Raw genomic sequence first — 20,333 nt, forward strand, 5'->3', positions numbered from 1 at the left:
TGTTAGATTTGAAGAAAAAAAATTAAGCAGCGTTAGTTTTAAAATTAAATTAAAAAATGTGTTAAAAATAAAAAAAAAATCGCCTATAGCTATGGAAGCTCATCAGCGTTTCTCTCATGTGTGCATAGGCGGCTGCGGCGCTCGCTAGCTCCATCTGACTGAAACCAAACGGGAACACGACGACGCGTTCTTGCTTCGGCGTCCAGATCTCGCTCTCGTCGCCCTGGCCTGCAGGTCGCTGGTCCGTGCGCGCGCATGCATGCGTCGCTCGTGGCTCTACACGTACCACCACGAATCGATCGATGGGAGATGAGCAGTGGAATATTGCATTGGAGCATCAATTATTTATTATTGCGTTGTTGCAGAGATTAAGAACACGAACAAAGCTACTCCTACATAGCATAACCGCTTGTTACATTAACTACAAGAAGAAGCGTGAAACATGTTGTTTGATTTTATTTGTTAGCTACTACTCCTACTAGGATATGGTCGACTAGTCAAACAGAGATCTGCATATATACATGCTCCTGTCAAGCGTGTTGTCTCAACCAGATCTGACGGATTCTAATTTTCTTTTGTGGGTCGTGTACATACCTTTAATAAGATTGTTTCTGACGGTGCTCTATCAGGCAATTTTTATTTTTTTCCTATTGGTCTATGCCTGTTGATGAATTTTTTTTTGTCGGTTTACTATTAAAAGATTGATTTTGAATTTTCGTGTTGGTACTGTTAAAGATATTTATCCATACTTGGTTAAACTTCGGACAGCAATTTTTTTCACATCCCTTGCCGTACGTACACATGTATGCCAATTGGCGCGGTCGTACGTACCTACTGCACGCATGTGTGCTAGTGCTAGCCATCCATCCATCCAGTACGGTACGCGCCAGCTGCCGAGACCAAGACGTTTTGAGGAGTAGCTAGCGCTTCCCCACGTTTCATGCATGTGTGTTGTATGCTAGCTATAGCTACGCATCACCAACCAGTACGCGCGTAGTCGCAGCAGGTATACCGTCTCTTCCAACAATTTCCTTGTGTTTTGTCGGCTTTAATTCTCCAAAATTGTGGACCACACTAGCAGTTTAGCTAAAAATGAAATAAGCATAAATGCACGAAAAGGATTGGTTCCAAGCTGGTTCAATTAATAATCGCGGTACGGTGGTTCCAAAAGAATTAATTGCACGATTGTACGTCTAGGCTCCTGCCATGGTAACACCATCTAGCTACGTGATGTTTTTATTAACAGTATTGGGAAAAGTAAGGTCTTCTTTGGATCCCTCTAGTTTTTGACATTTTTGGCTTTTAGAAACTGGGTGGATTCAAACACCTCCAGTTTTTGTTGGATTCTTAAAAACTAGGAAGCTGTTGATACCTAGTTTTTGTGACGTACAAAGCAATAAATGAAGCCAGATTCTAGAAACTATTAGAGACAAAAACTGATTTTTAAGAATCCAAAACTGATCCAAACATGCCCTAAATTAATAAGTATTATTTAGTCCATCCACGCGTGCTCTCGTATGAGCTAGTAGCACAAACTAATAGAACTGTATATAAATTTCTCCACAGCAATTGCTGAGCAGGCTGCTCTCGAGCCTATTCATCCTGTAGACATACGGATTCAGAACCTTGGTAATCCCGGTCACTTAAAAAATCTGAAAGAGAGAAATGCGAGAGTTTTCAACCGTATTGACATTATGGTTTGATAACCAAAATCGATAAGTACTGTCAATAATGATTAGTGTCGGTCGAATAGCAGTCTGTTCGGTTGGCTGGTTCATATCGTTGCTGGTTCGTGAAGAAGTACTGCTGGCTGGTTTGTGTGAGAGAAAAATATTGTTCCGGCTGAAAATTTACGATCGTTTACGACAAGCCACAGCCAAACGAACAGGCTGCTTGATTGATACATGCTTTATTCTTATTTTTATGAGAATTTCTAATATTTATTTATCTTTCTACCATGTCTTGTGTTGTTCAACATGGAGGCCTTGTTGAGACCCCTTCAATTTGTAAACAATCGGTAATATTGAATCGTGCTCCTTTTTCATGAGTAACAGGGTGAAAGGATACTAATCTGTTGTATACTGCTCCCTAAGGCCCTCTTCGGTTGCCTTAGAATGGACACCTAGAATAATTTCCAGCCGGAACGATTGTCCAATTTATATAACATTGATCAGCATGAATAATTTCTGGCCTCATTCCACACTAACCGAACAGGCCCTAATACATAATGGGAAATAATAAAAACACACGCGTTGCTTTCTGAAAACAATAAGAAAATGACACAAGCAAGATAGTGAGAGGGGAAAAAAAAACTTGGGCGAATCATGTGTAAACCGTTCTGATTCTCTGAAACCTAACGCCGGAAAAGAGGATCAGAGCTTACGTCCTTCTCCTACATCGCCAGTACTTTTCCACCTTGAATAAATTTGTATTGGTTTTCCGACGCTTTCTCATCTGACTCTGGCGGCGACTTTTGAGAGGCACGCACCGAGCGAGCAACAAGTCGCGCTCGCTGCAAACAGCACACGACACGGCACGACCGGCTAGCTCCAAAATGTGTGTGTTTGTTTCCGTGGCACCAGACATGCATGCATAGCTACCGCGGCGGCTGGTTTCATTTGTACCACACGAACACGAGAGCGAGTGGTACTACTACGAGTCAAACGAGTACGTATACACGGCTAACGTTTTGTGTTCACCATGCATCGATCGATCCATATACGAAATTGACTTTTAGCTTGTGCGGTCTACGTCGTGGGACCTGTCACCTGTGTGTATTTTGCTTTTAGCACACTGGCCTTTAATGATTTCGTTTGTTTCCTCGTGGATGCATGCTTTGGGCAGGCAAACAAAATACTCTCTCAATCCCAAATTATCTGTCGTTTTTTTTGTTTCCGTACCGCAAGTTTGACTCGATTTATAGAAAATATGTATAATATTTATATCTTCAAATAAATTTATTAAATAATTAGATTCAAAGATCTTTACAATGATATCAATTATGTATCATAAATATTAATATTTTTTAATATATATTTTGTCAAAGTTGTTTCTCGGAAAACGAAAACGATAAATATTTTGGGACGAAAGGAGTAGGTTAGTTGCAATTTTTTCTACAACGGTATGGTGCCCATATTTCTATGGATTCCCTCCGTTTCTATCTCAAAATAAACTAACTTCTGATTTTAGACAAGCATTTGTCAACACACGGTCAAAAATTAATTTATTTGAGGCTGGAAGGATATAAGTCAAATAAAATTGGATGAGGATGCGCAACAGAACCGGGAATGGATCTAGCGGGGACCCCTCCCGCCGTTGATCCCATAAAACCCCTTAGAGCTCATCTAAGAATTTTTTACCACGATTGCTTTGAGGAGGAGAGGTCGAAGGTTGAAGATAACTTTCAGCCTCTTCCTAAACTTTCATTTTAGATTCTCTCGATGCATGGTGTGGGCTACAGCTATTCAACTGCAAACAGCCATTCAAATTGCAGCTGCAGCTATGGCTACAAGCAAATCTACTGATATCTACTGTAGTAACAAATGCAAACAGCCACAGCTACAGCCCAAGAAGCCGCAGCGAGCAGGCTGATTGAACAGAACCCAAACGACCAAACAAAAAGAGTGTTCTGCCCTCCCAAAAGTTGATATTTTCTGCGCTTATTTCAAATTTCTTGCTAGTTGATGTGCACTTGGCAACACTGCCCTATTCGCTAGAGATTATGGTCCAGCTTTATGAAGTTGTTTTCATTTTCTTTTGCCAAACAACTTCTCCCTAGAGTGTGTGGGCGGAGCTATATTATCTCTCACAGAACACTATTGAATCATCCGAAATAATCCAAAATCTACTGCGTAACAGATCAGCCGAACACGATTAAGTACAGTGGGTGTGACCGCACCCACAAAAAATAAAAAAAAGTGATAAGTGACAAACTTTCATCCCTATGTCATAAATCCTTGCAGTCACAAGGTCCTCTGAGTTTGTTCTAGATCAGCCCCTTCCCTCCTAAAATATGCTCTCACATGCCCATAAACCCTAGGGAAGCTGAAAATACTAGCTTCTCCGAGCTTCATAACTGTTATCTTTCCTGAGAAATTATTTTACCAAATATTTCTTACAATTAGCTTAAACCCCGCCAGTGAAGCTGTTAATGGAACCGAAGCAAAAAAAAAAAACAAGAAGCTATTTTATTAATAAAGTGAATTGTACTAAATAGTCTCTTATTACTCCCTTTTACTCCATGCACGGGGTGGTACGGGCAGAAAGGGTGAGTGGGAAAAAGTGAAAAAGCAGTTAGGGCCTTGTTTAGATCGGGGTTATGAATTAGTATTTGGCATTGTAACACTTTCATTTGTATTTGACAATTATTGTTCAATCATGGTCTAACTAGGCTCAAAAGATTCGTCTCGTAATTTACAATCAAACTGTGTAATTAGTTATTTTTTTTATCTATATTTAATACTCCATACATGTGTCCAAAGATTTAATGTGATGGAGAGAGAGTAAAAAAACTTGCAATCTAAACGAGGCCTATGCAATGTTGCTGGTACTGATGTGATGGAGAGAGAGTGAAAAAACTTGCAATCTAAACGAGGCGTATGCAATGTTGCTGGTACTGGTAATTATAGTAGTCCAGTACTATTCGTACGGATATCTGTATGTTTGAAATTACAAAATTGCCCCTGCCTCTGTAAAAGTGAGGCCCTCCTTCGCCCGCGGACCCCGCCCACGCCTCTTCCTGCCTCTGTACAGAGGTTTCCACGTACGAGTACTCCCATCACTTTTCTGTTTTTCTATGGCTATTTTTTTATTTTGTTGCTGATCCTTGCATGATTGCATCTTCTGAACTGGCAGCTTTAGGCGCCTACGAACCCTACAGTGACCTTCGATTGTGGGAAAAATTTTTGAAACGTAGAGGTGCGTTTATTCTCAAGGTAGTAATCCCTCTGTCCTGCGTATCTGTCGTTTTCGTTTCCCGATAAATAACTTTAACTAAATATATATTTAGAAATATCAATATTTATTGTATATAATTAGTATCATAGAAAAGATCTTTAAATCTAGTTTTTTAATAAATTTATTTAGAGATATAAATGTTACATATATTTTCTATAAATCAAGTCAAATTTACTGTATGCGCCGACAGCAACAGGGGCAGTTATTTAGGCTGTGTTTAGTTCGCGAAATAAAATTTTTTGATGTCACATCGGATGTTTCGGGGATGTCGGAAGGGGTTTTCGGATACTAATAAAAAAACTAATTACATAGCTCGCCTGGAAACTGCGAGACGAATTTATTAAGCATAATTAATCTATCATTAGCGCATGTTAGTTACTGTAGCACTTATGGCTAATCATGGACTAATTAGTCTTAAAACATTCGTCTCATGATTTTCAATCAAACTGTGCAATTAGTTTTTTTAATCTATATTTAATACTCCATGCATGTGTCGCAAGATTCGATGTGATAGTTTGGGGTAAAAATTTTCAGAAATGCTATACAACACACATGTGTTTTAAGGGAAAAAAAAACACATGGATTTTTTTCTCTTTGCTTTGGCTGTATGTCTGTTGCTTTGGCTGGCTGAAACAGTCTGGCTGACGCTGACGGAGAAAAATAAGAACCTGTGACGGAGCATCGACGACGGGGACGATGGGACCACGACCCTCCTGATGTACGTGATCGATGTCCATACGACGTACTACCACTAGTGAATAATGCTATACCTCTGTCAACGATTTGTGATTTGTCCTTACGTAGAAAAAAATTGTTTCCTGTGATCTGTGGATTTATGATCTTGTGATTTGTGATTGTCTGGAGGTAGAAGAAGGCCGGATATAAAAGAAGGATGTAGGCTGTTGGATCTTAATTCTATGATGTAAAAAAATTCATGTGTTGAAACTAAATAAAACACATGATTGTCAAAATTTTTGGAAACTAAACCGGGCCTTAGTAACCGGTGGGAGTAGAATACACGAGAGGCGGGCAAAGGCAAGCATGGCAGATTTGCAGCGAGCTGCCACTGCGAGGCAGCGAGGGGGATGCGCATGCGCACGCGCGCACGGCATGGCAGCGGCAGACAGAACCCAAAACCAGCTTCTGAATGGACTTGGGACTCGGAGCCAGCCTGGGTCCCAGCCAGAGACGGCGCGGGTACCCGCGGACCCCAGGCAGGCAGGCGGGTCGCCGCACGTCCGCTTCCCAAAGCCAAAAAGCCGCCTCATCACTCATCAGCTCCCGTCTCGTCTTTTTACCAGGAGCCGACGCGCTACGCGACGGGCCGGGCCTGGACCCAGTTCTTCGGCTGCCTCTTGTCCGTGTCGCGTCGGCCTGGCCTGGGCGTGGGTGGGTTCTGGATGCGGCCGCGGGAGGCGGGACACCGGACACCTCCCTTTGTTTCGTTTGGCCTGGCGCGCCGCGCTTGGTTGGGTTGGGACGCACGCGCCCGCCCGCGTGCCGCTCTCGCGTCGCGTTGTGCGTGTACGTACTACCTGCCTGCCTGCTCTACGTCCTCTGCATTCATTCATTCATAGCTACGGGCTTGTTTGGTTCGTTAGACCCAATTTTAATCCTGTTTTATGGATATTTGGATATATATATAGAGTATTAAATATAGATTAAAAAAATAACTAATTACACAAATTACGACTAATTTACGAGACGAATTTTTTAAGCCTAATTAGTCCATGATTTGACAATGTTGTGCTACAGTAAATATATGCTAATGATAGGTTAATTAGGCTTAATAAATTCGTCTCGTAAATTAATCTTCATCTATGTAATTAGTTTTATAATTAACTCATATTTAGTCCTCCTAATTAGTATCCGAATGTCTGATGTGACATTAACTACGCTCTGGTTCAGTGGTTCCATTCAGACGCGTCCGTCCGTCCGTCCGTCGCCGAAGCAGATCATCGTTGTATTCTTGTGCTCCCGCCGCTACCGAAAGGTGCCGCGCCTGCCCATCTTCAAGGATGCTGATATATAGGAGTACTCCCTCTGTCTTCATTTCCGTGTCGAAAGTTTGACTCGATTTATGGAAAATACGTACAACATTTGTATCTTCAAATTAATTTATTGAAAAATTAGATTCAAATATCTATCTAATTATATTAATTATGTACCATAAATATTAATATTTTTATATATTTAGTTAAAGTTATTTCTCGAGAAGCGAAAACGACAAATATTTAGGACAGAGGGGGTATTTCTCGGCCAATAAATAAATACATCGATTTGTTCACTAGTACTACCTTCGTCCCTCCCAAAAATAATGCAATTTTAAGTGGATTTAGTCATTTCTAAAAAAAAATTGACATTTATGACTTAAAATAGGTATCACACTATGTCCCGAATCATAAGTTATTTTGACTTTTCTACGTACATAGGGCTGTTTGGTTTGCCGCCATAGCCTGCCTCGCTAGGTGTGGCGCCGCCGAAGCTTTTCCTGTCTACCCGTGGCTCGCCACGCTCTCCACAACGATAGCGCCGAAAGTGAGGCGACGAATTCCGGCGCCACAGCTGTGGCGTATTTTTGTGCTGGGAGCAGTGGTGGCAGCCACACCTTTGACCGAAACCAAACACCAGCCGCAGAATTGATGGCAGCCGCAGTCTGTGGCGTGGCGCACTCGGCACGGAACCAAACCCCAGCCTAGCTCTCCGTGGCTGCCGCAGCCCGCAGGTGTGGCCTGGCGGACGGGGGTGGGCAACCTAACAGCCCCTAGTCTTTGCGTAAGATTTGGGTATTAAAAAAACCAAAGCAATCTGTAAATCGAAGACGGAGTATATATATAAGGACATATTTTATGACCATTCTAATTATAGTTACTTGCTAAGAACATATTTTATGACCATTCTAATTATAGCTACTTGCTATCATAAATAATATTTTGTTTTATATATCTATTTTTTCATGAATAAGATAGATTGATTTGGTAAAAGGCTGGGCTTGTTTGTCTTTTAGTAACGGTGGGAGTAGTAACTAGTATGAACGGATTAGAGGTTCTCTGTTTGTCCTCTTTTTTTCATGGGCTTCTCGTCGTCTGTTTGAGCTGTTTTTGAGAAAGTACTTGGTGAGTGCTACCAATGTTCACAAAACAAGCTTTCAAAAATAAAATGTTCACAAAACAAAACTAGTAGAAAAATAAAGATAGTACTCCCTCCATCCCAAATTATAAGTCATTCCAAGAATCTTGGAGAGTCAAAGCTTTTCAAGTTTGACCAAAATTATAAAAAAAATTACAAAGATTCATGACATCAAATAGGTATGCTATAAAAATATAATTAACAAAGAATCTATTGGTACTTAGTTGGTATCATAAATGTTATTATCTTATTATATAAACTTGGTCAAACTTGAGATGCTTCGACTCTCCAAGATTTTTGGAATGACTTGCAATTTGGGATGGAGGGAGTACTTCGCATTATAGTCTACAGTACATTATAGTCGTGTGATAGGATAGCAGCTACACTGTATAGAGGAATAATAAAGTCATGGAGGCGGGCGAGAGCACGGGGCAGGAAACAAACAAGCGGGGAATTTTGTTTTGTTGCGGCACCGTCGTCGCGTTGCGGGCTCGGAGGAATAGCCAGGAGGCCTTATTCCGGCGCTCGCCACACCGCGACAAGCCCCGTGGATGCCCGGATGGGCTTTTCCCTAATTTATTTAGCCCTTGTTTAGTTCGCGAAAAGTTTTCCAAAATAATGCTACAGTACCTGTCATATCGAATCTTGTGGTACGTGTATGGAGTATTAAATGTAGACGAAAATAAAAACTAATTTACAGTTTGGTTGAAAATTGCGAGACGAATGTTTTGAGCCTAATTAGTCCATGATTGAACACTAATTGCTAAATAAAAACGAAAGTGCTACAGTAGCCAAATTTCGCACTTTTCGCGAACTAAACACGCGCTTATATTATGACGACCAGACGCCAAAAGCTACTCCGTACACATACCAGTGCGGCAGTGACCACTTTGCGCCTCCAGGGCCCCAGGCCCTTGTCATGCCCCGGAATAGCAAAAGACACCCCCTCCGACCCCTACTTAGAGTCCTCGTAGCCAAATTTAGGTGCCCAGTTAAAAAATCAACTGCAGTAGAGCCACTGATAGGGCTAACAATTTTGGGTGGACACCCAAATCCTCGTAGGGGCCAACAAACCTAGGGGCTCAGCTTCAGCCCCGATCCCACGGTTGTGGCGGTTTATCCCCCATGCTCGCATGGAAGCATGGCTACGCAGAGCTTGCTCGCATCTGCTAGACTCTAACACGCCACGCCGGTCACGGCTGGCAACATCCCCACGGACAACAACTTCATCGCTCCCCACAATCGTCTACCTCTCTGCGGCCTCATCCTCCGACTACCTCTCACATGGCTTTAGTCACAGTGAGCTCTAGCGGGGCAACTCTCTCCACTCCCGTGCGGCTTAGATGCGGCTGACTGGAGGGGTTGGGCAGCTAGATCCACGAACAGGGACGGTGGGCTCGGCGTGAATAGGATCCGCAACTCCTCCACGGTCATAGCTCCCTCCTCTAGACGCGTGGTCAGGGTCGCGTACTCGCGTCTTTTCAAAGGACGCAAAAGGAGAGGGGGGGGGGGCACGGAGAGTCCCACTTATAGGCGGATCACATGTGTCAGTGGCTATAAGAAGGAATTATATGGTATTTGTTTGGGTGCCACTGTTGGAGTGGATGCACAAGTTAGGCCAATAAAATTAGGGCTGAGCACCCAAATCGAAAACAAGGCTATGTTTTAGGTGCTCTGCTGGAGTTGTTATGATGGCCCACACGACTCAAGGTGTGAATAATTATTCCCTCTGCCCTTTTTTATCCGTCACTATGAAAAACGTGCTGGTTAAACTTTATCAAATATAAGTAGATTTATAGAAAATATTAGCAAAATTTATATCTAAATAATTTTTTTATAAAAGTAGACTCAAGGATCTATCTAATAATATTAATTATGTAATATTAACATTAATATTTTCTTGTTTATCTAGTCAAAGTTAAATACGTTTGAAGTGATAACGACGGATGGAAAGGGTTGGAGGGAGTACGCCGATAGGAATCAGCACCTCCTCACCAAATTGCAACAAGGGGCGCGTTTAGTTGCTGCCGGAGTTGGCGCCGCCGGATGGACTGTAGCACTGCAGCGCACTGTAGCATTTCGTTTGTATTTGGTAATAATTGTTCAATTGTTGACTAATTAGGCTCAAAACGTTCGTCTCGCAAAGTACAACCAAACTGTGCAATTAGTTTTTAATTTCGTCAACATTTAGTACTCCATGCATGTACCGTAAGGTTGATGTGATGGAGAATCTTCTTTTTGCATAGTGCCAAAGTTGGGAATTTTGGTGAACTAAACCAGGCCAAGATCTAGCCAGCGTCTGGGAGTGGGAGTCAGAGGAAACAAACAAGCAGAGCGGTTTTGGTTTTGTGCCGTAGCGAGCAGAAGGCGCACGCGCACCCGGCTGCGCAGCTGGGTCGAGTGAAGTCCACGCAGGTCACGGAGAATAGAAGGGGCCGGCAAGCACTCGCCCTCATAAATTCCTCGGCCGCTAGCGCTAGTCGGCGTGGCGTGGGGCGTGACGTGGCCTCGCTCGCGGGTGCGGACAAAAGCCCCCGCCTTTTGTCGCCACCCAGCGCTGCACCCCAAAAAGTCCAATGGAGTACACAGGCACACAGCAGCCTCAGCCTGAGCCTCCCTCTCCCTCGCTGCCTCGCTGGGGGCTGGGGCGTTCACGCCGTCCCCTTCCTTTCCTTCCGGTTCCGGCCTACCCCATCTGGGCCTGCCCGTCTCCCTCCGCGCGCTCCTCTTTATAAGCCCACCTGCCGCCGTCCCACCTCTCCCCTCCCTCTGTCGCCTCCCCTGCTGCCGGTGCCGGTGAGCGTATATGCGTTACTGCTGCGGCTCTTCCGGTTTCAAGCGCGCGTCGCGTGCAAAGGCTCCTCCCAAGGTGAGCAAGCATTTCTCCCTTCTCTTTTGTTCGCTTCTGCATGCAGCTTCGTTCTGAGCCAGCCATGGCATATGGCCATGGCGACGGCGGCGCTGTGCCTGTGCTCCTCCCTCTCTTTTGAGAATACAATAAAGCTCCGGTCCGACTCGCTGCCGCCCCGCACAGCCCTGCCTGCCTCTGCCCGTGCGTGATGAAAGAGTGCAGAAATAAATGGCGCCTCTGCTCCCACCCAGTACCAACTCAGTGATTTCCCTTTGTCTTCTTCCCCATCCGGCCATACCCCGGGCTTGTATTCTTGTCCCTCGAGCTGTTCCTGCTTGTTGCCACCTCCTTGGCCGTTTCGCCTTGGCGCCTTCCTCCTCCTCTGCCTGCCTCTCCCTCTTCTTCGTGTCCGTGTCCGTGTCCGTGTTCGCTACCGCTACGCTACGCTGCTGTGTGGACGTTCTGCGCTTCCATCCATTGCGCGGCCAAAGCTGGTCTGGTCCATTGTTTATTTATGATTATGGCTTCTCTTGATTTCTTGCTCTGTCTCCTTCCTCAGGCTCAGCACGCACCGCCCCACCTCCTCCTCCTCCTCTTTTTCTCTCCATGCGCCGCAGGCTTTGGCAGGTCGCCTCCGCCAACTCCCACTGACTTTACCTTCTTGGCTGCCCGCAGGCCGTGTCTGTCAGCGACGACCAAGCAGAGGTTCCTCGGCCATACCATTTCGCGGTCGTATAAATCCGCACCACCAAGCACACAAGCTTAGAGCTTCGCTTGCTTCACGGCAAGAGCAAATTAAGCAGCGGTGGTCGCGTCGCCGTCGCGTACTCGCACCCGTGCCAACAAGACGAAGGCGAGGGCGAGGCAGGCAGGCTGCCTGATGGTCCAGGACGAAGGCTCCTCATCGTCGGTCACATCGTCCCCGCTGCACAACTTCTCCACCATGCCGCTCCACGCATCCCCCGGCGGCGCGGCGGCGCCGTGGCTAGCGCGCGAGCTCCGCTCCGACGAGCGCGGGCTCTGCCTCATCCACCTCCTCCTCAACTGCGCCGCGGCGGCGGGCGCAGGGCGGCTGGACGCCGCCAACGCGGCGCTCGAGCACATCGCGTCGCTGGCGTCACCGGACGGCGACGCCATGCAGCGCGTGGCCGCCGCCTTCGCGGAGGCGCTTGCGCGCCGCGCTCTGCGCGCGTGGCCCGGGCTGTGCCGCGCGCTGCTCCTTCCCCGTGCGGGCCCCACGCCCGCCGAGCTCGCAGCCGCGAGGCGCCACTTCCTCGACCTCTGCCCGTTCCTACGCCTCGCGGGCGCCGTCGCTAACCAGTCCGTCCTGGAGGCCATGGAGTCGGAGAAGATCGTGCACGTCGTCGACCTCGGCGGCGCCGACGCCACGCAGTGGCTCGAGCTGCTCCACCTGCTGGCGGCGCGCCCCGAGGGACCGCCGCACCTCCGCCTCACCGCCGTGCACGAGCATCGGGACGTGCTCACGCAGACGGCCATGGCGCTCACCAAGGAGGCGGAGCGCCTGGACGTGCCGTTCCAATTCAACCCCGTCGTGTCCCGGCTCGAGGCGCTGGACGCGGAGTCGCTCCGCGTGAAGACCGGCGAGGCGCTCGCCGTCACCTCCAGCCTGCAGCTGCACTGCCTCCTGGCCTCCGACGACGACAGCTCCGGCAAGGACGGCTGCCACCACCACCACCAGAGCAGCAAAGGCAAAGGTGGGGACACGAACAAGCGGCAGCGGAGCCCGGAGTCCGGGGTGTCCCCGTCGACGTCGCGCGCCGACACGTTCCTGGGCGCGCTGTGGGGCCTGTCGCCCAAGGTGGTGGTGGTGACGGAGCAGGAGGCGTCGCACAATGCGGCGCCGCTGACGGAGCGGTTCGTGGAGGCGCTCAACTACTACGCGGCGCTGTTCGACTGCCTGGAGTCGGCGGCGCCCCGCGGGTCGGTGGAGCGCGCGCGCGTCGAGCGCTGGCTCCTCGGGGAGGAGGTGAAGAACATCGTGGCGTGCGACGGCACGGACCGGCGGGAGCGGCACGAGCGGCTGGACCGCTGGGCGGCGCGGATGGAAGGGGCGGGTTTCGCCCGCGTCCCGCTCAGCTACTACGCGCTGCTCCAGGCGCGGCGCGCGGCGCAGGGGCTCGGCTGCGATGGCTTCAAGGTTCGCGAGGAGAAGGCCGCCTTCTTCCTGTGCTGGCAGGACCGCGCCATCTTCTCCGTCTCGGCCTGGCGCGGCCGCCGCTTCGACTGATGGACGAACGCGTCGGCGTCGGCGGCGCCGGCGCCTCGACGGGCGGCGCGCCGTGGGCCGTGGCCTTCCCGAATTTGTGCGAAGAAGACGGGCCGTCCGTCGTAGCGTTGGCGTCAGGTGGCCGTCACGCACGTTGGCTTGTTTTGGTCATTTTTGTGTGTGTTCTGTTACTCCGTATCTAGTTAGATTTTAATCAGGTCCGATGGAGTCGATGATGATGTTTAGTTTTGTTCATAGTGTACCCCTCTTTCTCTCCAATTTGGATGGATGGAATGCGTGTTTGGATCCATCTATTTATTTAGACCTGCTAAGTATTAACAAGTAGAGCTACTAACAGTTAGTTCGTTGGTTGATTAAATGTTGCTAATTGATGCTAATAGTTAACAACACCTTCAACCATCTATCCAACTACTTATTAACTGGCATATCTAAATAACCATCTACTAATATTTAGTTAGCTAACAGTGTAGTAACTTTTTAGCTATTAGCTACTCCCTCCGTTTCAAAAGGTAAATTGTTCGACCTTCATAAGATATATAGCTTTTACTATATACTAAGATATATATATATATATATATATATATATATATATATATATATATATTACGAAGTAAAACTTATGTATATATCTAGAAAAGATAAAACAACTTAAGAATTGTAACAAACATAGTACTAACTATTAACAGGAATGAATCCAGATATGGTTTAAGAAAAGGAGCTCCATTTTCTTTTTCCCATCTTGTATGGTGCTCCATTTGATGGATGGATTAGATTTTCTTGATGCCCTTTTATAGCTCATCCACCATGTTGTACTCCCCGCAAGAAAGCGTGGCGTCGTTGTCGCTACACTTACATTTGGCAAAGTTAGCTAGGGTGTGTGGATATTTATGGACGCGACATGGATATCCATGGATGTAGGATGTTTGGTTTGATGGACAAGCTGAATCTGGATATCCATAACCTGTAATATTTTGGTTAGATGCTGGATATCCTGGCCCTAAAAAACTTGACGGACGAGGATATCCACATGTTGATTAGCGCATGTTTTGTGTGACAATTAGAGTAGTATAGTGCTAATTAACATATTTTATTTTTAATTAGTGATTATAATGACAAGATTAGTGTCATTGCATATTTATTAGGGTATAATTAGTTGTTATTATTTTTAAATAATATATATAATTAGTCAAGTATTCTCATCCCATGCAATCTCATCCATCTAACCAAACAGAAAAATAGCTCGTCCCATTCATCCAACCAAACAAACAATATAGGCATTCATATCCCGAAATTCATGGATAGCATATCCAATCTCCCATTGTCCTCCAACCACACACACCCGGTGCTCCTACAACAAGGTGAATCGACCTCTACGTAAAGGTGAGCATTTGGTGACCGGTGCGTGGCTGAGTGGAGGGGCATGTCGCCTAATCGCCGCTGACCGACTCTAGGCGTAAAGAGCTTCGCTGGGTGGATTGTGAATCCTCTTCAGACCTTGGCGCCACATTGGCATGGATTGTGAATCCCATGCGCTGTCCGCGCTGAAAAACCTCTGCATCCGCCATCTGGGAGCCGATCGATTCAGCAGCTCCGACCTTCCGCTTGGAAAAGCACGAGAAACGGGCGACAGACAGCGTGGACTTGGACGAACTTGGCGTGGAATTTCAACGTGTCGGAGGAGAGGAACCCGCCCAAAGGTCGCCTTGTCGGAACTTCCGCGGAACCATATACTATGGCATCAGGTGTGCGGTGTTAGGTGGGGTCGGTTCCAAATTCCAAAAGGAAGAAGAGGCTTGCTTACCCCAGCATGGCATCACGCGTGACATGCATGAGCATCTGCTCTTTTCTCCGGGATGATGATGATAGAGTGGAGGGGGAAAAATGCTCGCTCATCCGTCCTCCGCACCTCACGCACTCGTCTCGTCAAAGATGGAGTGGGCTCGGGGAATCGATTCGTTCGTCGGCAAGGAGGCAAGGCCGCGTTGGGCTGCCTGAAACTTAGGCCGAAAACACTGTTCCAGCAGTTTTTGTTAGGAGAGAACGATACTGTTTGACTGGTTTGATAAACAGTAACTGCAGAAGGGGGATCAGCCGGCTGGCTGAATCGAACCAGACCAGCAAACACCCCCCAAAAGTGGTGTGTTATTCTTCTGCAAAAAAAAAAGGCAGGACGGGGCAGACTGTACCGGGTCGTAGATGAGTGTGCTATTTCTTCCGAAAAAACCGCTAATAGTTTCTACGGCTGATAAGCCGACTAATATTATTTTATTATAAAAGAAAAATACTATATCATGGTTGATAAGTCGAAGTGAAAAGTTCAAGCGAACCGGACGAGGATTTCGCCGCCGCCTACTTTCCCATGCCGAAAACTGCCGCTGCCGGCGCCGGCACCGTACGAACGACAGAGCAGCGACGTTTCACTGTGTTCGGCCGGTGCCCTCAACAGTGAATTTTGGATGGCTATGGATGATTCAATAGTGTTCTGTGAGAGAGAATAAGCTAAAACAAGCCACAAGTAGACTAGTCGAACACGCTTTGTCTCGTCCAGCACAAACAAAAGAGATCTTTGTCTGGGCTTTTTTTGCGGCCGGGCCGGAAGCCCGCTCCGACAACTCCCAGGCCCATTTGATTTGTTTCCGCTGCTGTTCGTTCGGTCCGGTTAGTCGTTTCTTGCCAGAAAAAGTCCATATTATCTCCATCAACTTTCGCGAAAGTTCGCTTTTCCTCCTTGAATTCCAAAACCGGACAAAACACCTCCCTCAACTTTTAAAACCATTCATCTTACCTCCCTAACCCTGTTATAAACAGTTTTGAAGGCGGTTTTATTTTTATCTTTTTTATTTATTTCGGCTAAATCTTTGAAAAATCATAGTAAATCACAGAAAAATCATAAAATAGAATATCCAATTTTATTGGACTCCACATGAGTAGGTCTACATAGTGAACATATAATATGGTATGGTTTAGTACAAAGTTTTTGTTGTGGTTTTAGATCTATCCTTTTCTTTAATTAATTGGAATAATTCATAGCTGCAGTTTCTATGTTCTTATTTTGATGAAATTTTCATGGTGGGCAAATTATTGTATGATTGAACTGTAGTAAAAATTTCATACTCATTGAATCATATATAGCATAGTTATAGATTTATTTATATTTAACAAGCATAAACCTAAATAAAATATATAACTAAATTATACATGATTCAATGAGTATAAATTTTTTACTACAGTTTAAACATATAATAATTAGACCACCATAAAAATTTCACCACCATTGGATCATAGAAACTGCAGCATCGAATTATTCTATTTAATTACAGAAAAGCATAGATCTAAAGTTACAACAAAAACTTTGTGCTAAAGTATATCATATTATATATTTACTGTGTAGATCTATTCATGTGGAGTCCAAGAAAATTAGATTTTTCATTTTATGATTTTCCTGTGATTTACTATGATTTTTTTTTTAAATTTAGCCGAAATAAATAAATAAAAAGACAAAACCGCTTAGAACCGGGCCAGAGAGATAAGATGAACGGTTTTAAAAGTTAAGGGAGGTGTTTTGTTCAGTTTTGGAGTTCAGGGAGAAAAAACGAACTTTCGCGAAAGTTAAAGAGGTAACGTGGACTTTTTTTTCTTTCTGGCACATACAAATATGATTTCGGCCCATGACGGCTCTCTCTTTAGTTATTGTTTCTTTGAGCCAATCGATTTGTATTGCCTTCACCCTGTGCCGCGAGTATTCGCCGGGAGAAACGGCGTACTAATCCATTTTTCGAGAATATGTTTCCATCATGTGCTTGATCCACCCTTCACGTGTCTCATGTATAAAGAATTGCTTAGCCCTCGGTTAACTATGTCCACCAGTTGAACATGCAAATACAACACCACACAATTTTCAGCATATGTTGCGGGTCGACCTCGAACTCGGTGGACTGGTGGGTGGACCTGATTGAGGCTGAACTTGTCTCCACCACATATGTTGCGGCCAGCCCAGTTGTTGATGAGGCTGGACTTCATGAGGAGGATGAGAGCGCTGTGGAGGAACCGGTTTCTGTAGTGGATGCGGCCAATGATGCGGCCACTGTCATGGATGCGGCAGCCGCTGCACAGGCTGCGCTGGAGGCGGAGGTGTGCGTCCCCATGCACACGCCCCTGATCCGCGTGGGACCTAGGCCTCGGCGGGCGCGAACGCCGGTCTCCATCCCGTCGCTGCGACGGAGTGGCAGGATCGCAGCAAGGCCTAGGGCACCAAATGCAACGGTGCAGGCGCAGCTGCTGCTTCTTAAGAAGCTGGGAGTCGCTGTGGCGGAGGGTGAGCATGCCTCTGAGGTTGAGAAGAAGATCAAGCTGGCATTCAGGGGAGATATGTCGACCAGGAAAAGGGAGGCACTACAACTCTTCCTTGAAAATGGAATTGACCTGACAACTGTGGACCTAAACCTCCATGGTCTGGAGGACGCGACGCTCTGAGCGCTGCCATCACACACGGATGTCGCCCAATTGGTTATCCAATGTCGACGACCTTCAGTTGCTTCGTCTGGAACATCCGCGGTCTCAATGATCGCGCACGTCGTAATGTGGTTCGCGAATTGCTGCTGCTGCACAAGCCATCGTGTGTGTGTATCCAGGAGACCAAACTCTCCAGCTTATGTAATTTGCTTGCGAATGAAATTCTAGGACCTGCTTTCGATTATGACTTCCTACCCGCGACTGGGGCGGCTGGCGGGATCTTACTGGCCTAGGTTAGGGACGATTGGGTTGTCTCTGATATTAACAAGGGACGCTTCGCCATCTCAGCTCGCTTTCAGAAGAGGGGTGCCACGTCGACGCCATGGTGGCTAACTAGGGTCTATGGACCGCAGGAAGACGCCCAAAAGGTCGAGTTCTTGGCGGAGTTGAGGCAATTCCGTGACACTTCACCTGGGCCATGGTTAATATGTGGAGATTTCAACTTGATTTATCGTGCCCGGGACAAGAAGAACGACAGGCTTGATCGTCGAAACATGGCAAGATTTAGAAGATTCATTGACAGTGTACAGGTGGAAGAAATCAACATGGTTTGTAGATCTTTTTCCTGGTCTAATCGCAGGGACAGACCAACGCTCGAGCTGCTGGACAGGGCCTTTGCCTCTGTAGGCTGGCTTACTGAGTTCCCCTCACACACTCTAAGGCCTATGTCCTCTGAATGTTCTGACCACTGCCCGCTGCTGCTCACGATCATTGCGTTCTATGATGTCCAGCGCTGTTTCCGGTTTGAGACTTTCTGGACAAAGATACCAGGCTTTTCTGGTGTGGTGGAGAGTGCCTGGTCTTCAACGGTTGAGGGGGCTGATCCATTTCAAAGATTAGACCAAAAATTTCGCAAGGTTGCCATTGAGCTACGTCGATGGAGCAACTCCAAGGTGGGTAGCATTCGGCTGCAGCTTGCTGTGGCTCGCGAGCTCATATTCCGGTTTGATGAAGAGCAGGAGAGGCGGAATCTACATGACTAGGAATTAAACATGTACAGGTCCCTCAAGGCCAAGACCTTGGGCCTGGCCTCGCTCGCACGGACGATCACAAGGCAGCGCTCTAGGATCCTTTTCCTAAGGGAGGGTGATGCCAACATGAAGTTCTATCATTTGCAAGCCTGCCATCGGCGGAGGCAGAACAGGATTGACACACTTCGGGTACAGGGGGCCTAGGTTGTCTCCGATATATCCATGAGTCAGGCTCTCTATGATTACTATAATGGGCTTCTGGGAACCAACTTTGAGAGGTCCAGGTGCATTAACATGCATGTAATTAGCGTACCCTCTTTTCAGCTGCTTGAGTTGGAGGGGCTGTTTTCTGAGGATGAGGTGTGGAATGTGATCAAAGACCTACCAAATGAAAAGGCGCCAGGTCCAGACGGTTTCACTGGACTCTTCTACAAGCTGCCCTGGGAAACGACTAAGGGAGACATCATGCATGCGTTCAACGCCTTCTGGTCGCTTGATTTCAGAAGCCTGTACCACTTAAATGATGCTTTTATGGTATTACTGAAGAAGAAGGACCACGCACAAGAAATCAGGGACTACCGCCCCATCAGCCTTATACACAGTTTTGGCAAGCTTCTAACTAAATGTTTGGCTAACCAGCTTGCGAAGGTGCTAGACCAATTGGTGCAAGGCAACCAGAGTGCGTTCATCAAGGGACGGAGTATACATGACAACTTTCGGGATGTACAATTGTCGTGCAAGGAGCTACACAGGCGGCGTTCTACTTGTGTCCTGCTCAAAATTGATGTGGCAAAGGCGTTTGACTCGGTTGCTTGGGTTTTCCTGCTTGAGGTGCTCCAGCACATGGGTTTCGGCTTGAGATGGAGAAACTGGATTTCCGCTATTCTGTCGACGTCAAGCACCAAGATACTCCTTAATGGACGCCCAGGGAGGAGGATCTGCCATTCTCGGGGGCTGCGTCAGGGGGACCCCCTGTCGCCGATGCTTTTCGTCCTTGTGATGGAGGTGCTAAACCATCTTCTTGGCTGGGTGGAACGACAGGGGTTGCTGACACCCATCGCTGAATTACATGGCTCCCATGTTAGCCTATATGCTGATGACTTGGTCATGTTCGTAGTGCCAAATGAACAGGACCTGCTAACTGTCAAAGCGGTGCTGGGAATTTTTGGTCTTGCTTCGGGTCTTTTCTCCAACCTGGACAAAAGTATTGCCACACCTATACACTACTTAGAAGACAATATAGCAAGGGTTCAGGGAGTACTGTCCTGTACAGTTCAAATTTTCCCATGCAAGTACCTTGGAATTCCACTGTCAGTCTACAAACTCAAGCGCTCTGAGGAGCAGTACATCATTGACAAAGTGGCTCAGCGAATCCCAGGCTGGAAAGGAAATTTGCTCAATGTAGCTGGCAGAACGGCGCTTGTCAAAGCTACCCTTTCGGCCATCCCGATTCATACTTCCATCGTCCTTTGCTTGTCACCTTGGGCAATTGGCATGATTGATAAGCTGAGACGGGCATTCGTGTGGGCAGGAACTGATAAGGTTGATGGTGGTCTTTGCAAGGTGGCATGGGGGCGGGTTTGTTTGCCCAAGGAGTTGGGTGGCCTGGGTATCTCGGACCTGAGGCGTGTTGGCATTGCGCTGCGTGTACGATGGGTCTGGCATG

The 20,333-nt window shown here is 46.8% G+C and overlaps 1 protein-coding gene across 3 annotated transcripts; it reads left to right on the forward strand.

Annotated features, from left to right (window-relative positions):
* The first annotated feature begins 10,702 nt into the window (after positions 1-10,702).
* Positions 10,703-13,592, forward strand: LOC136459885 (scarecrow-like protein 3). Of its 3 annotated transcripts, none has more exons than XM_066459740.1 (2): positions 10,703-10,954; positions 11,496-13,592. In XM_066459740.1, the coding sequence occupies exon 2, from the start codon at positions 11,817-11,819 to the stop codon at positions 13,182-13,184; it is 1,368 nt and encodes a 455-aa protein (XP_066315837.1). In that variant the 5' UTR covers positions 10,703-10,954; positions 11,496-11,816; the 3' UTR covers positions 13,185-13,592. The 3 variants fall into 3 exon arrangements, with proteins under 3 accessions (XP_066315837.1, XP_066315838.1, XP_066315839.1); XM_066459741.1 differs by having other exon boundaries at positions 11,612-13,592; XM_066459742.1 differs by lacking the exon at positions 10,703-10,954 and adding an exon at positions 10,985-11,430 and having other exon boundaries at positions 11,612-13,592.
* Positions 13,593-20,333: the final 6,741 nt, after the last annotated feature.

Source organism: Miscanthus floridulus, chromosome 6 (genome assembly GCF_019320115.1).
Source record: "Miscanthus floridulus cultivar M001 chromosome 6, ASM1932011v1, whole genome shotgun sequence".
Lineage (NCBI taxonomy): Eukaryota > Viridiplantae > Streptophyta > Magnoliopsida > Poales > Poaceae > Miscanthus > Miscanthus floridulus.

Bases quoted from the DNA above. Each gene is read 5' to 3' on its own strand.
- LOC136459885 (XM_066459740.1), top strand. From the start codon at position 11,817: ATGGTCCAGGACGAAGGCTCCTCATCGTCGGTCACATCGTCCCCGCTG.